Source organism: Chlamydotis macqueenii, chromosome 10, assembly GCF_036417535.1.
Source record: "Chlamydotis macqueenii isolate bChlMac1 chromosome 10, bChlMac1.mat, whole genome shotgun sequence".
Classification (NCBI taxonomy): Eukaryota; Metazoa; Chordata; class Aves; order Otidiformes; family Otididae; genus Chlamydotis; species Chlamydotis macqueenii.
The window spans coordinates 13,051,027-13,065,878 of NC_141565.1; the positions used below are offsets into that span (position 1 = coordinate 13,051,027).

Consider the following 14,852-nt stretch of genomic DNA (forward strand, 5'->3'; position numbering starts at 1 on the left):
TGTTGGTCTCCTCCATCTTATCTGGAGCCATGGAAATGCAGAGGTGTGTTTTCCCCAGTTTGATGTGCTGTTCCATATCTGTTCCAGGGGGAAAATCTAGATCTGGCCATTTCCAAGGATGAAGTTATGGCTATGATTGGGGAAGGAATCTGTGTAGTGAAGACACTAACAAGGAATCATCTCTACTGTGAGCCTCCCTCTGAGCAGCCAGCTCCGCGGCACCGCACGAAACGGGAGGGCACAGACTTGCTCCCAGAGTTCACGGTACGGAATCAGCAGTACCACAAGAAATCCTGTAGTTTGTTGAAGCACAAGCCAGAAGTATCAGTGGAGGCAGGGAGTGGGATGGGAAGTGGAGGAAAAGCAGAAGCCCTGCTGGGGGACAGGGGAGGTACGAGGAGTGGCAAGGAGCTGCTCTGGGTCTCAACTCTGGTCTTACATGCCAAACATTGAAAGCAAACAGTATAGCTGGATTCAGGAGCTGTCCTGTGGGACAGCTTTGCTAGCGAGCTGTATGCCACCTGTACCCATTCTGGAGAAGCCCTGCGGCTTTGCGTTTCATTGCTGCACTGAGCTTATGTCGTGACACGTGTTTTCTTACAGGTGCAGATGGGAAACCTGAACTTCCTCCTGGGCCGGGTGCAGTATGACACAGAAAGCCAGCTCACCTTCCCGCTGGAGGCACAGATTGGTTTGGGTGTTGGTGCGTCCTTTGTGGCACTGATTGTTCTGGTCATCGTCTTCATATACAGGTGAGAAACTCTGGCATTGTGTGAGGTCTTTAAGTTCCTCTGCAACATTATTCAGTGCATGTAGCCAAGCGTGTACATCTTAAGCCTAAACAAGGTCCTTGTTTTCTTTTTTTTGTGCCAAATTCTGAGCCCAGGGTGGTGTTGGATGTGTGAGGCATGTTGCTCCTGCTGGTCACAGCCTGCACTGTGGTCCATTAGAGCCCACACCTAATGGGTGCTCTGACTAGACACATATAATTACAAAACACTGGTATCCTGCAGAGATGATGTTCAGTAGAAATCACCTCAACACCAATTGCCCTGGAGTCTTTGGCAGCAACACAACAGTTGGCAAGGACAATCTCTGGGCTAGGGCCACTGGGAACAATTCTGCTTCTGTTGCAGGAGGAAGAGCAAACAGGCTCTGCGGGATTACAAGAAAGTTCAAATCCAGCTGGAAAATCTGGAAACAAGTGTTCGGGACAGATGCAAAAAGGAATTCACAGGTCAGCCACTGAGCTCCTAGGTTCTTGCAGCTTTAGGGAAGCTTGAAGAAATGCTCTCAGCCCTACCTTTCTTTCCGTTCCTGCTTACTTGTTTGGGTAGCTCAGGGCAGGCAATAACTTTATCCTGTGCCGATGCATTGAAACATATAGACAGATTCTTCCATTTTTAATTCTTCTCTTTAATTCAGAGCACAGTGATCTATACAGACCCTCTGATTTTCCAGTTCATCCTCCAGACTCAGATGAAGAGTTAAAGGTCAGGACAGCACACTTGGAGATATCTTAAGGACAGCTAGCCCAGTCTTTGTGACGGGCGAGTTTAATTACACCCCGTGTTCTAGGCCCACAAACCTGGTACTTCAGCCGCTTACAGCAGTGAGCCCTTGTGTGGGGTGGCTCAGACTGTAATGTCCAACTGATGCGGGAAACCGTGAGGAGCAGATCTCTAATACTCTATCTCTAATGAGTAATGTAATGTAACCACAGATCTGTGCTGAACAGTAGCTTCCTCTCTATAAAACTGGAAGCCAGCCCCTGGCTGTAAATTAGAATAATCACCAAATTCACCTTTGGTTCCTCCCCAAGGCTGTAAGTTTCCTCATGCAGTTTCTCCCAGTGCCTAACCTAGTTTTAAATGTTCTAGCAATGGGACCCCAATGTGCCTCTTCCAGACAGGAAATATCCTTCCTCTTCCTGATGGCCCTAGTTCCTGCACTCACTTAAAGCTTTGCACCATCAGTTGCGTGATCATGTAGTCAACCTCATGGGCATTTCCTTTCCCTCAGACCTGATGACTGAGATGATGGACCTCACAAGTGACCTTGTGGGCACAGGAATCCCCTTCTTGGACTACAAGTCCTATGCAGAGCGCATTTTCTTCCCGGGCCACCGCGAGTCACCACTGCAAAGGGACCTGGACATCCCTGAGTGCCGGCGGCAAACTGTGGAGCAGGGCTTGGTCCAGCTCTCCAACTTGCTCAACAGCAAGCTCTTCCTCACCAAGGTAATGTCCCTCTCTGTGTTTGCAGCCTGCTGTGGGGTCAGGGCCACATCACTGGCAGCTGGTGGCAGGAAGCAGGTAGTGTCTGTTAAATTTCATTCCTGAGTAGCTCCCTGCAGCACTGCTTCTTCCAAGAGCCAGTAGCTATGACTGCCTTGCGTTCTGCAGATTGACACACTGGCCGATCTTTCTCCCCACCAGTTCATCCACACTCTGGAAATCCAGCGCACTTTCTCTCCAAGAGACCGGGCCTATGTGGCATCGTTGCTCACCGTGTCGCTGCATGGGAAGCTGGAGTACTTCACTGACATCCTCAAAACACTCCTGAATGACCTTGTGGAGCAGTACGTGGCCAAGAACCCCAAGCTGATGCTGCGGAGGTGAGTGAGCCAGCCATGGTCGCACTGCTCGCTGCCCAAGGGGACAGAGCCTTTCCGCCCAGCTGGCAAGCTCTGAAACTCCTGTGAGTAGGACAACATCCTGGCATGGGCTGCAGCTGTAAGACCAGTGTGTGTCCAGACAATACGCATCAAACAGGAGGAAGCAGTAACAGCAATACCCCTCTCTCCAGTCAGCAATTGGCAGGACATAGAGCAGGAAAAGTGTGAAGAGAGTAGGAAGCTGGGGCTGCCCACCCCAAATTCCTCTTCTTTTGAAGCTGCTGTCTCTCCTTGTGTTCAGGTAGTAGGGCTCTGCCAGTCGGCTAATCTCACTTTGCTGTTCAGAGGTCCCTGGGCTTGCAGTCATGCCATGTTTGGAAGCTAAACTGAAGTATCTCCTGTGTTTGGATCTCCATTAGCCTCCGGTCCATCCTTCTGATCTGAACAAATTTCCCTTGTTTGAGACTTACCAGAGGCTTTCCTGTGTTCGCTGCTTGCTGGTCTCTCCACTTCTGTAATTTGGTGCCTCCTTCAGGCTGAAAAGTGTCTCAAATAAGTGGCATCAAAAGCATTAATCTTACTGGTCTCTAAAGTCCTTTTCTTTTGTTTTCGGTTTTTTTTTTTGGGGGGGGGGGTGGTTATTCCCTGTCCCTTGATGCCATATCATCATTTAGAGTGCACTTTTCTCAAGGGGAGTGATCTTCAGATCCCCTCCCTGCTCTGCACTGTTTTCCTGTGACCAACCTCCCGCTCTCTTTCAGGACAGAAACAGTGGTAGAGAAGCTGTTAACCAACTGGATGTCCATCTGCCTGTACGCATTTGTGAGGGTGAGCTCTTTGTCCCTTTGTGATATAGAGGGGCCAAAAGAGGGGAGAAAGCTACAGCTTTGCTTTGTGCCTCCCTGGTAGCTGAAATAGTGCCAGGGTCATCCTGTATTTCTTGTTCACTGGGGACAGGGATGTTTAAATCAGCATTAATACCACTCATTGTTTCCGGGATGTCTGGCCAGATCATGGAGGGCTCAGTGTAGCTCCTTTATCTTGAGATGCACTGGCCATAGGCTGATCTGGGCGGGGGGGGGACAGATTCTGATTTAATTCCTTTCCTGGAGAGGGGGTGGCAAGGAGACTTTCTCATGTCAGTGACATGGAGGCAAAGCAATACGTTGGTCTCGTGCATCCACCTGGTATTTGGCTTGTGCACTTTCCCTTTGCATGGAGCAGGAGCTGTCAGCAGAGGAGCTGTCTTTGCCTGCTGTGGCTTAGCTGCTGTATCCCCAGTCCTGCTCCTCCTCTGCTTGGGTGTCCAAGCTGTTGGGCTCTGCTGGGAGGAGCAAGCTGAATTTCTCTCAGGTGAAACTCCTTCCTTTCTGTGCCAGGACTCTGTTGGGGAGCCCCTTTACATGCTGTTTCGAGGAATCAAGCACCAGGTGGACAAAGGGCCAGTCGACTGGGTGACAGGGAAGGCCAAGTACACCCTGAATGACAACCGCCTTTTGAGAGAGGACCTGGAGTACCGCACTCTGGTAAGCACCAAATCTTTTGTTCCCTCTGGGCTCTCCAGTGTGACAGGGCTGAATGTCTCTACTCCCATTATTGAGGCAGAAGTGCACCATCCTGCCACTGGCTCCTGGGAGCCAGGTTTATCCCAGCAGCACAACTCCAGAGATGAGCAAGAGCTCTGCTAAATCAGGCACTTTTGCCCTAGGCTGATAGGAGCCATCACCACAGTAATCTGGTGTGTGTGCTATGCTCTGTGTCTAGAAATACCTGGATGAAATAGCTGATGGCACATCGAAGGCCTTCCCCAGTGCTGTTGGGGAGCTTCCAGCCCTTGACACAAGACTGAGAACACTATGTTTAACATCTGTGATTGTTTTCTTTTCTGAAACTCTTCCAGTGAAAGGACTAGCTGCTAGCTTGCCTTAATGCCAGCCATCAAAGGTGTAAATATGTCAGATGTAATCTTATTAGCTGAGCAGCTGTGACCTTTTCTTTTATTCCCCAGACCTTAAATGCTTTGACACAAGCGGGAGTTGCTGCAGGAGGGGCAGAGGACTCCCAAGGGATTTCTGCAAAAGTGCTGGACTGTGACACCATAACACAGGTGAAAGAGAAGATCCTGGATCAGATTTATAAAGGGACGCCATATTGTCACCGACCAGACCCAGACACCCTGGACCTCGGTGAGCAAAACTCCTTGGTGCCAAAACTCAGTGAAAAAGTGGAAGAGTGGTCGTTTTGTATCTGTGCACAGCACCCTGCATGACATTTGTTTTTCTCTGCTGAGTGTGCAGAGTCACTGACCAAGGATCTTGCACTCTGGCTGGACCCAACAGGGCGTGATGCAGGAAAGAGGCTGACAGCAAGAGGCAAGGGTGGGAAAGAAGCAGTTGAGTCCAGCCACTTCCATTTCATAGTGTTCTTTGCCAGACTTGGAGCATGGCAATAGCTTGGGCAAGGGGACACAAAAGAAAAAGGCATGGAGAATGTGTGGGAGGGGAGGACAATTTGAGTGCAGCACAGAGATGTTGTAGTCATAGACTGGCTCTTCCTGCCAGTGAAGTCGATGGCAGCATCTCAGTAGTCTATGTCGGAGGATTTTGCCCACAGTAGTTAATGAAAGGTGGGACTTACATTGTATGGGAAACCACTCAGTTTTCCATCTTCTTCATTCTTTGGCTGTTGCTGAATAGTGGTGATGTTTATAGATGAGCAGGTACTGTGGAAATAGTAGCTAATAAGGACTATGGGGCATTTCTGTGCTTTGAATCACCTGCTTGAAGAGTCACCGTCTGACAGAATTTTAGGAATTTGGCAAGTGGAACCTGGGAGGCCATGAGGCCCCCTGTCCTCAGAGAGACTGTTCTGTGACTGCAGGACTCGGCGTTGCTACAAGCGCTTGCTCAGGTTATGTTGTCTGTGAATTAGCATGGGTGATGAGGACCAGTGAGTGTGTAACGAGGTCAGCTGGGTTGAAGCACAGCAGACTTCAGAGATGCCTCAAATTAACAGTTTATCTTTTAATTTTCTATGTCTTAATGGCTGTAGAGTGGAGATCAGGGCTGGCAGGTCATCTGATACTGTCTGATGAGGATGTGACATCTGTTGTTCAAGGAACTTGGAAACGCTTGAACACCCTTCAGCATTACAAGGTCAGAATTCAGTCTGCTATTGCCTTGTCTCGCTACGCACTGTTATGCTCTATTTGTCGCTCTGGCTCCTGGTGAATTACTGTCAAAAGGCTGAAGCACCCTTCCTGAACCTGTACCTGAGACATGGGCAAGTGTAGAGCTTGTAAGGAAACGTACAAGTTCATGCCTGGTAGCTGTTGCAGTGAAGGTGATGCTGCTGGATTTGCCAATGTTCTAGTCCAAATCAGTTAGTAAGTGATGGCGCACTCATCTGCAAAGTAGCTTCTAGGAATGGAAAGAGATTTTTTTAACTACCTTGCACCAGTGTGTCATACCTTGATGCAACATGTTCCAGATGTGAATGACCTCAGTCCCTGGGTATTATCATCTTTATCATACTTTGCACATCATTTTTTTTAATTGGTACAAACAAGATTCTCCCACCACCAGGAAAGACAGTGATGGTGCTCCCAAATCCCTGTTTCTCTCTATTTCTAGTAATGCTATAGTCTGTTTTGGTCTACAAGAACTTGCCTGTTGTGCAACCCCACTTTGATTTTTCCTTGTGTGCAGGTGCCTGATGGAGCAACAGTAGCACTGGTCCCACGCCTGACCAAGCACATCCATAGGGAGAATCAGGATTACATTCCAGGAGAGAGTGAGTTTGATGTCCTGTTCTCATAAAATAATTTAATAGCACTTGCCAATTAGTAGGACAAGTCTCTTGCCATAGCCCCAGCTTTATGCTGCTATAGAAGGCTGATACATGATTTGGACCCTCATGGGATTGTCAGGAAATTAAAAGCTTGTGCAAGTGAGATGAGAGAAAAGCAAAAGAGTGTAAGAGCAGAGGAAAGACAGGCTGGGCATGAAAATGCAGGATAAGCACAATTCTCTAGTTCTGACTGTCTAAGGCTGAGCACAGTTTGCAACTTGTAGGAGCCTTCTACCTTCAGGTGGTGATGTATGCCAGGCATACATCTGCCTGGCAGAGTGAACAGCTCCACGCATACTCCTGTGGTGCGAGGGACAATAGCCACAGGCTGCAGCTTAACAAGTTCATCTTGGGGGTGGAAAAAGAACTACTTTAGCAAAAGGGTGGTGCATCCCTGGAACAGACCACTGGGGTGGTGGGGGATCTCTGTCTGGGGAAGTTTCCAAGGCCTTGAAGGTTTTCAGTGGACAAAGGTAACATGCGGTAGTGCTGATGGTTGTACTCTGTGCAGAAGGCTGGACAGAGGCCTCCAGAGGTTCCATCCCATTTGTGTTTCTATTGCGCTGTGAAATCTTGCTTCCATGGGGCTCACTTGGCCAAGCTCTACTGTGAGAGAACTGACACTCATCTGTAAACAATTGCTTGTTTTAGAAACACCTATGCTGGAGGATGCAGATGAAGGTGGGATCAAACTTTGGCACCTAGTAAAACCAACAGAAGAGCCAGAGCTTCCCAAGCATCGGCGTGGGAGCTTACGAGATCGGGAGCGAGCCAAGGCAATCCCGGAGATTTATCTGACGCGTCTGCTCTCAATGAAGGTGAGAAGCAGCACAGATTGTGTTGGGCTTGGGATCTTCACGTCCCCCAGCAGATTGCAGGGATGCATATGAAGATGAAGACCCCCTTTGCCTGAGTTGATGCATGTGCTGGTTGTTTCCCCTCTGATCCCAGCACTGTAGTGGCAAACTTCTACTAATGGGTAAAGTTTTGCAGAGCCTCTAGGAGAGTGAGAAATGGTTTTATCCCAGTGCCCACCCCATGTTTGTCTTTGTGTGTCCCACAGAAAAAAAAGGAATTACTCTGTGTTTTGCAGTAGAGTTTCTTTGGCAGCAGTATTCACTTACTGAACTTCCTCTTGCAGCTGAGTGAACCCCTTCTCCTTGTTCCTGTCTGTCTGAATCCAGCTGCTGGCAGCCAGCAGTTCCCCACCACTAAGCAGTCTCAACAGTTCAGTGCCGTTCCATCGTGTTGCAAGCTCTCTCCCCTGTGGCAATCCCCTTTACCTGCAGCGGCTCTGAGTACATCTGACTCCCCTCCACGTTTTGCTTTGTTCATGAGCTTCTCCTTGGCCTCTGTTCCAGAAACCACTGGGGCCTCCTTTCTCCTTTCCTGCTGTTCCCTGCAGTGGAGGGGAGGTAGATTTGGACCAGTGAGGGGAGGAGGTTGAGCAGAAGAGAGTGACCTCTCATCTGTGTGAGGTTTGAGCTCTCCACTCTCCTCTGCCTATGCTGACTTTGTCCTGCTCGGTTCTCCACAGGGCACTCTGCAGAAGTTTGTGGATGACTTGTTCCAGGTGATCCTCAGTACCAACCGCCCTGTCCCTCTGGCAGTCAAATACTTCTTTGACCTGTTGGATGAGCAGGCAATACACTATGGGATCGCAGACCCTGAGACCATCCACATCTGGAAGACAAACAGGTACGGTGTTCCTGTGGGCCCTGGAGGAGGCACTGCTAAGCTCTCTAGAGCTGATCACTTGCAAAGTGACAGCCACCTTTGCCTCCTGAGGAGGAGCAACATGGGAGTGCAAGGCAGCAGAGCATGGTGTGAAAAGCTGGTTTTGCTGGGAGGGCAAAGCTGGGAGATGCAGTAAAGTGCAGAATATCTTTCAGCACCATAGCTGCTACCTTTGCTAATACCCTGTTGCGCTCCTGTCATCTCTGCAGCTTGCCCCTGCGTTTCTGGATCAACATCATCAAGAATCCCCAGTTTGTTTTTGACGTGCAGACATCGGATAACGTAGATGCTGTGCTCCTGGTCATTGCACAGACCTTCATGGACTCCTGTACAATAGCTGACCACAAGTTAGGGCGGGTAAGTACAGAGGGAGAAGAGAGCGTGGTTGGCACAGACAGCTGATCAGTGCTGCCCCAGGAAGGCAATAATGTTTGTGTAGCACCACTGGGATAGCAGGCCAGGCCCATCCTTGCTCCTGTCTGCCACTGGAGCACTGGAGAGTGATGGGGACTCCTGGGAAGACAGGAGGGAGGAGCTGGTTTTGTTTGGCATACAGAAATTGTTGAGGGGAGCTCTTTATTTATAGCTTGCAGCTACTTGGGGGACAGACTCTAGTTGGCTGTGGCACACAGTGTAAGTCACAGGATGCATCTTGGGAGATTCAGGTCGGCCATCAGAAAAACTTTTTACCACCACTACTCACCCTGTGCCCAGGATGGAACAGTCCTGTGCAGGTCACCAGAAATGGGATGAGTGGATCTCTGGAGGATTTCAGGAATCAGCTATGCAAAGTCATAGCCAATGTGATCTCATACTGGTGATCACCCAAGTAGAAGGCTGGACTAGGGGTCTCGGAGGTCCCTCCGCTAACACATCTCATGGTTCCTCAGACTGCATTACTAGAAGGGAGCCTGGTATTTGAAGTGTCTCTCCATGCAGAGGACAAAAATTTCTGATCCTGAATGAATGACAGAAAATAGCGGTGATGGTGTTACCTGCGAAGGTTAGTCCACAGCAGGGTGAAGGAGCTTTTTGTAATCAATTCTGGTTTTGGCTGTTCAAGGACTCTCCAATCAATAAGCTGCTGTATGCCCGGGACATTCCTCGCTACAAGCAGATGGTGGAAAGGTAAGCAATGATGGGAGGAGTCACAGTTTAAGCAGGAAGAAAGAGGCCAGGAGGAACAATACGCTAATTGCCTGTATATCACTCTGTAGGTATTATGCGGACATTCGTCAGACCATCTCTGCCAGCGACCAGGAGATGAACTCTGCCCTGGCTGAGCTATCACGGGTAAGTAAAATTATTTCAGAAGTCACCCTGGCCCCTCACCTGTGCATCTGAGAGAAAATTAGTAATGCACAGATGAGGTATTCCAGCTGAGTGTGCGGTTCTGCTCAGACATACTGACCGTTCCCAGTGTCTGCTCTGCTTTGTGGCACCACAAGGAGGTGAGAGTCTGCCCCGCTAGCACTGGAAAGAAAAGTGTAGTCAGGCATTCAGGGCAAGGAGTATGTGTGATTTTTCTTTTGCTAGGAACTACTGGTGAATTCTCTTTCCTGTTGCCTTGTGCAACAGGTGCATTTCCTAATGAGCTGTCAGGACACAGAACTTAAAAGAACAATTGTTAGATGTCTCATGGTTTTGTCTAACTTCCTCTCTTGTTCAGAATTACTCAGGTGACCTCAATTCCCTGGTGGCTCTACATGAATTGTACAAATACATCAATAAGTACTATGACCAGGTGAGTGTGTGCTTCCAGCAAGTGCTGGAAGAAGGGCTGAATGTGCCCTTCTCCTTTTACCATCCAACCAAACAACCTCCAAAATTAATAATTAAGAGCAGCTGGACTATTACAATGCTGTGTATTGTTTCATTGGCATGTGTAACTTCCATGTCATAAGTTTGCTTTATTCTTATCAAAGAGGGAGGGAGGAAATCACAAAAAAGGACTTATCTCTAACTTGGAGGCTGTTGGGATTTCATGTGCACTTCTTTTTTTTGACTCCAGTATCCAAATACTCTACTTAAAAATGAAATACAGTTAGTTCAGATTCATTTACTGAAGATATAATTTTCGGGTGAGAAGTTTAGCATTCTTTTTGCACTGTGAAGTTTATAAGTTATTAGGATGAATCTAGAATATGTATTTTGTGGTTAATTTGAGATTAATTACTATGTACCCATTCTGGTTTTGAGCACGCTGGATTCCAGCTTGGGGCTCTCCACTGTGCGTGGAGTTGAGCTGGTTGACAGTGGTGTGTGCTGAAGAAAGGCTACCAGTGAGCTCTGTCTCGTTGCAGATCATTACTGCCTTGGAGGAAGACCCAACGGCACAGAAGATGCAGCTCGGATATAGACTACAACAAATTGCAGCAGCTGTGGAGAATAAAGTCACGGATTTGTGACAGGCGCACAGACTGCTCTCCCCTGGCTGAATGGGGACAGTGCTCGTCCTAGCTGTACACAGGGTGTCCTGCTGCCATTGGAACCAGACTCTCCAAGGAACTCGTGGGTGACATGAACAGGGATGGCCAAGGCAGTGCAACGTACAAGCGTCCTTGCATCTCAGAGAATATTTTTTTACAGTTTTTTCTTTTTAAAAGCAAAACAGAACAAAAAAAAAAAAAAACAAACTCTGGCAGACTGTCAGGAGGACCACACAGCTTCTTCCTACAGATGTTACGTAGATGTGCCAAGTTTCCAAACAACGTTGTTGAAGAGCCAGGTGACGACACCAAGCACCATGTCTGTGGAGTCCTCGGCCTTGCACAGATGCCCCTGCCACTGCTGGGAGACTCCCCTGCTGCAGCCACTCACTTCAGCGGGGACACAGGAAGCTCTTCCCAGGCTGATGGCTGTGCTAACCTCTGTCCCTGGCTAGCGAGCACTCCTGCAGCGTCCCACCTGAGAAACTTCTTTGCAGCAATGTCCCCATTGGTTCCGGATGTCGGATGTAGAAAGGAGAGCGTCTGATGGCGAAGGCCTCTTGCTCCCCAGTGTTCTGGTCTCTGACAGCTCACGCGCGACACCTGTGTGGACGTAACGTGCTCACCAGCATGCGCGCTTGCCCAGGAGCCTACTGTAAATGGACAGCACCCCCCCACCCTTTCCCTCAGGACAAATTCAGCATGTGAGAGTCGCTGCCTGGCTTGCCTCAGTCGCCACTGACCCAGCTCGGGATCCATCTTCCTGGTTCCCTGTGATCAGAGGCTGCCCTGCTCTTTGGAAAAGCACAACAAATGGCTTGTGCCACTTCCCCTTCCTCTGGTGTCTGGCTGTTCTGCTGCTCTGAACTGGACTTGTAAATACCCTCAGAAAGTTAATGTATTTAAATGCTAAATGAGAATGTTTAATTTTGTGGCTTTGAGACAAAGCTTTTCTTGGAGAAGTATCTCTGTGCACTTCTACTGACAAACGTCTGTCAGCACTGGAGCAAGGTTTTCTCCACTGCTTTGTCTGCAGGGATAACTTGTAGATGTCTCCATTGTCGTAACAGCAGCTTGCTTTTCCCCGCAGCTTAGTTCAAGGCTCAGCTGCGTGCTCTTCTGTTAGGCTTGCCTTACACCTGACTCACAGTTTTGCTTCCCAGACTCTCGTGTTGTGGCACATAGAAGAGTTATCTGATGAGCTGTGACCTCGGGGAAGCCATGAAGCACAACTGTGTTGTTCCCAAGGAGCATCAGGTGTCCTGCAAATGGGAATGATTCCTGCGAGGAAGGAGAGGCTGGAGCAGGCACAAGCACAGTTGCCAGCTGTCACTGGGCAGCTCCTCGCTGCTCCCTCCTCAGTTCCTGCGCCTCGTGAACGGAGTACTCTGCCCTTCTGGGAGTGAATTCCTGTTTTTAAGGGTGCCCTGCTTGTTCTCACTCCCTGCTGCTAATTCCATACTGAAGTCCTGTGTGCCTGGGGCAGGGAGACAGGTCTGACTTCCCTGTCACTTCCCTGAGGTGGTGATTGTGTGGGCCAGGAAGGACCGGAGCTAAAATAGGGCAGGATCATGTCCCTACCTCTCTTTACAGGGCATACAGCAGCAATTCCAGGCCTATCCAATCTGCCCTGTCGCTTTGTGTGAGTGCTGCGCAGTTGCAAAACTTTTCTCTGAGCAATATCACAACAAGGTAAGGCTGGCTTCTCTTCCTACAAAGCCAGTTCCCTCCTGTGACCGTCTCTCAGCAGTACTGCCAGGTACTCTGGGTGCCAGAGTATGGCCAGCGTCCCTGTGCCACCTCCTGGCTGCTGCCGGCTGCTGCCAGGCTGAAAGGCATGGGCCGAGCTTGCCTCTTTCCCTCCAGGTGAGCACCAGTTTGGGTCTTACTCCTGCCTGACCATCCATTTCCACAAAACCTATGGGAACTTAGCATCTCTGAAACCTCTGTCTTGACCAAATCTGATTAAATCAGCCCAAAAAGCTGGGTGGGGGAAAGGACTGGCAGATGGGAAAAAAGCAGATACAGTGCACACTGGTAAACCCTCAGGAAATGCAGGAGGTGATTCCTTGCTTTGAGGCAGGTGCAGGTATAGTGGCAGAGTAGCATTGTCCCCTTGTGAATTGACGGATGGACTTTCCACCCCAGGCAGCAGGGCGTAGTTTGTGGCCTCTCCAACTTGCTGAGCATCTGCCAGGAGCCACAGGCTCTCTGCTGGATTTATGGCTCTGCAGACTGTTAATGTCTGCCCCTATTTTTGCAGAATTATCTCTGCGCTTTCCCAGAACAGGGTGTCTTAGGGCTTAATTCTGAATCCATGTCACGTCGGCAAAGGGAGGGGGACTCGGTGGCTCTCCTGGAATCGCAGTGACAGGAGCCCAGGTGCCTCTGCCGGGAGCGGAGCCTCTGCCCACGCGGCTGACTTGGGCCGCAAGGTAAGTGGGCTTCACATTCTCTTTGCCTCTCAGTAGCACTCCTGGATGTTGGAAATTATCTGCTTTCTCCGAGTGTATCTGTGAAAGTCTACTTTTATTAGAGCAATAATCAAGACTTAAAAATAGAGCTAAATGTAGATGATCAACTTATTTAACACCTTGAGCTTGTCCTTGCGCAGCTGGGCAGGAGGCACAGCCTGGCGCAGGCGCAGTGAGGGTGCAAAGCTGGTAGTGCTCGTCTCTCCCATCCGTCTGTCCTTGGTGTTCTGGATACCGGCATCCTCCTCCCCTGCGGACACGCACTGAAGGCCCCTCGTTGGGATCAACTTGGGTGTTTAGGCATGGCCCCCTTCCCTCCGTCCATGCCCCTCTCCTGTGGCAAAATCCGTTACTACGACAGGGTTCTGTTGCATTTAAATTTGCACAAAACAGGTTTTATTATGAAATTCCCTACTGCAGGGAAGACTTATTTATTTATTTGTCATGACCCTTCCGAGTTTCTTCCAGTCTCTGCCTGATTCCATGACCAGCTTGTCAGACACTCTGGAGACAGACTTTCCTTCTCCAGGACGGAGAATCCTCTCTGGATCTTCCTGTTTTCTTACTGGTGGCAAGTTCTGCGGGCACCAGCTGAGAGTGCCCTGCCACAGCAACCGTTCCCCTTCTGCAAGTGCAGCAAGGGGATGTCGCTGCTTTTGTTGTATTCTTGGAAAGGTGATGTTCTTGAGTGGTAGGCATTTGGATTTATTTAGTACTGCGGCCAGAGAAAGAAGCTTACTTCCACCGTGGTCTGGATGAAACGCTGAGAACCGATCAGTATTAAGATAAATAACTGTTAGTGTATTTGAATGTCTCTCCTGTTGGCACGACTAAGAGTAGCTGGCACCCACGCGATGTAGATGTGACAGTGCTTGCTTTCATCTGGTGGTAAACTTAGGCTGTACCTGGAAGCTTTTTTTTTTTTTTTTTTTGTAGAAATGGTGGCTAGGTTTTTTTTAAATGAAAATAGAGGGTTCTCGGATGCTGCTGCTGCCTCGGTGGAATGCCGTTGTTTTTTTTCCAGGTTGTGCCGCGGCTGCAGTGAGATGCTGCTTTTTTGGTGCCTTTCTTGTCGGGATGATTCTTTTGGTTTCAGAACACCCAGTGTGTTTACTCTAATAGTCTTTCTCCCGGTCCTCTGTCCTGGTGACTCTGTTCTCTCCCAGCCTTGTGAGTTGGTGTCTCTCTGTCTGTTACGGTACGGCCTGACCTGCATTTATGCCCTGCCACACCTTGAGTTCTGCTCAGAGCACCTGAGGCACTGTCTTTCTCAAATTGGAATTAATATTAATATAAAAAGCTTGAAAAAAAATCTGAATTTTGTTACATAGTGTAATAACTGTTTGTAGATACTGTTCTGAGATGTAGGAGTCTATTGGTGATATAAAAGGTTTTGTCTGTAAATAATCAGTTTAGAGTCCAAATGATTTTAATAAAGAGAATTCTTACACAATAATTCAATAAATTTTAATATACAGTCTGCGTGTCATGCTCCTGTTGCACAACGGTGCAGTTGCCCAGAATCTATTCTCCTTTTTTCCTCCTGCGTGGAAACTGTGTACGCCTGCCACCTGTGTACGCCTGTCCCTGCCTTTCACACCTGCCTTTCCCTCAGCCCACCCCTGTCCTTTACTAGCGGAGTTTTGGACACGGGCACCTTCTCCCCCCTCTTATCTCTGTCAGGTCCCTGCTTTAGTCCCTCCTTTCCCCACGGGTGGGTGTTCTCGCTGGCCTTTTAGGGTTTAC

The 14,852-nt window shown here is 49.0% G+C and overlaps 1 protein-coding gene across 1 annotated transcript in view; it reads left to right on the top strand.

Annotated features, from left to right (window-relative positions):
* PLXNB1 (plexin B1) overlaps window positions 1–14,584 on the top strand; it is a 79,142-nt gene extending 64,558 nt beyond the window's left edge. The window contains exons 22-38 of the mRNA XM_086755526.1: window positions 88–264; window positions 604–752; window positions 1,137–1,237; window positions 2,023–2,240; window positions 2,439–2,617; window positions 3,379–3,445; window positions 3,997–4,143; window positions 4,626–4,803; window positions 5,669–5,772; window positions 6,325–6,409; window positions 7,118–7,284; window positions 8,004–8,164; window positions 8,413–8,560; window positions 9,267–9,331; window positions 9,421–9,496; window positions 9,873–9,947; window positions 10,507–14,584. Of these exons, the coding sequence (XP_086611652.1) occupies window positions 88–264; window positions 604–752; window positions 1,137–1,237; window positions 2,023–2,240; window positions 2,439–2,617; window positions 3,379–3,445; window positions 3,997–4,143; window positions 4,626–4,803; window positions 5,669–5,772; window positions 6,325–6,409; window positions 7,118–7,284; window positions 8,004–8,164; window positions 8,413–8,560; window positions 9,267–9,331; window positions 9,421–9,496; window positions 9,873–9,947; window positions 10,507–10,611 (2,202 nt within the window). The 3' untranslated portion in view covers window positions 10,612–14,584. The remainder of the gene's footprint in view (window positions 1–87; window positions 265–603; window positions 753–1,136; window positions 1,238–2,022; window positions 2,241–2,438; window positions 2,618–3,378; window positions 3,446–3,996; window positions 4,144–4,625; window positions 4,804–5,668; window positions 5,773–6,324; window positions 6,410–7,117; window positions 7,285–8,003; window positions 8,165–8,412; window positions 8,561–9,266; window positions 9,332–9,420; window positions 9,497–9,872; window positions 9,948–10,506) is intronic.
* The last annotated feature ends 268 nt before the right edge of the window (window positions 14,585–14,852 follow it).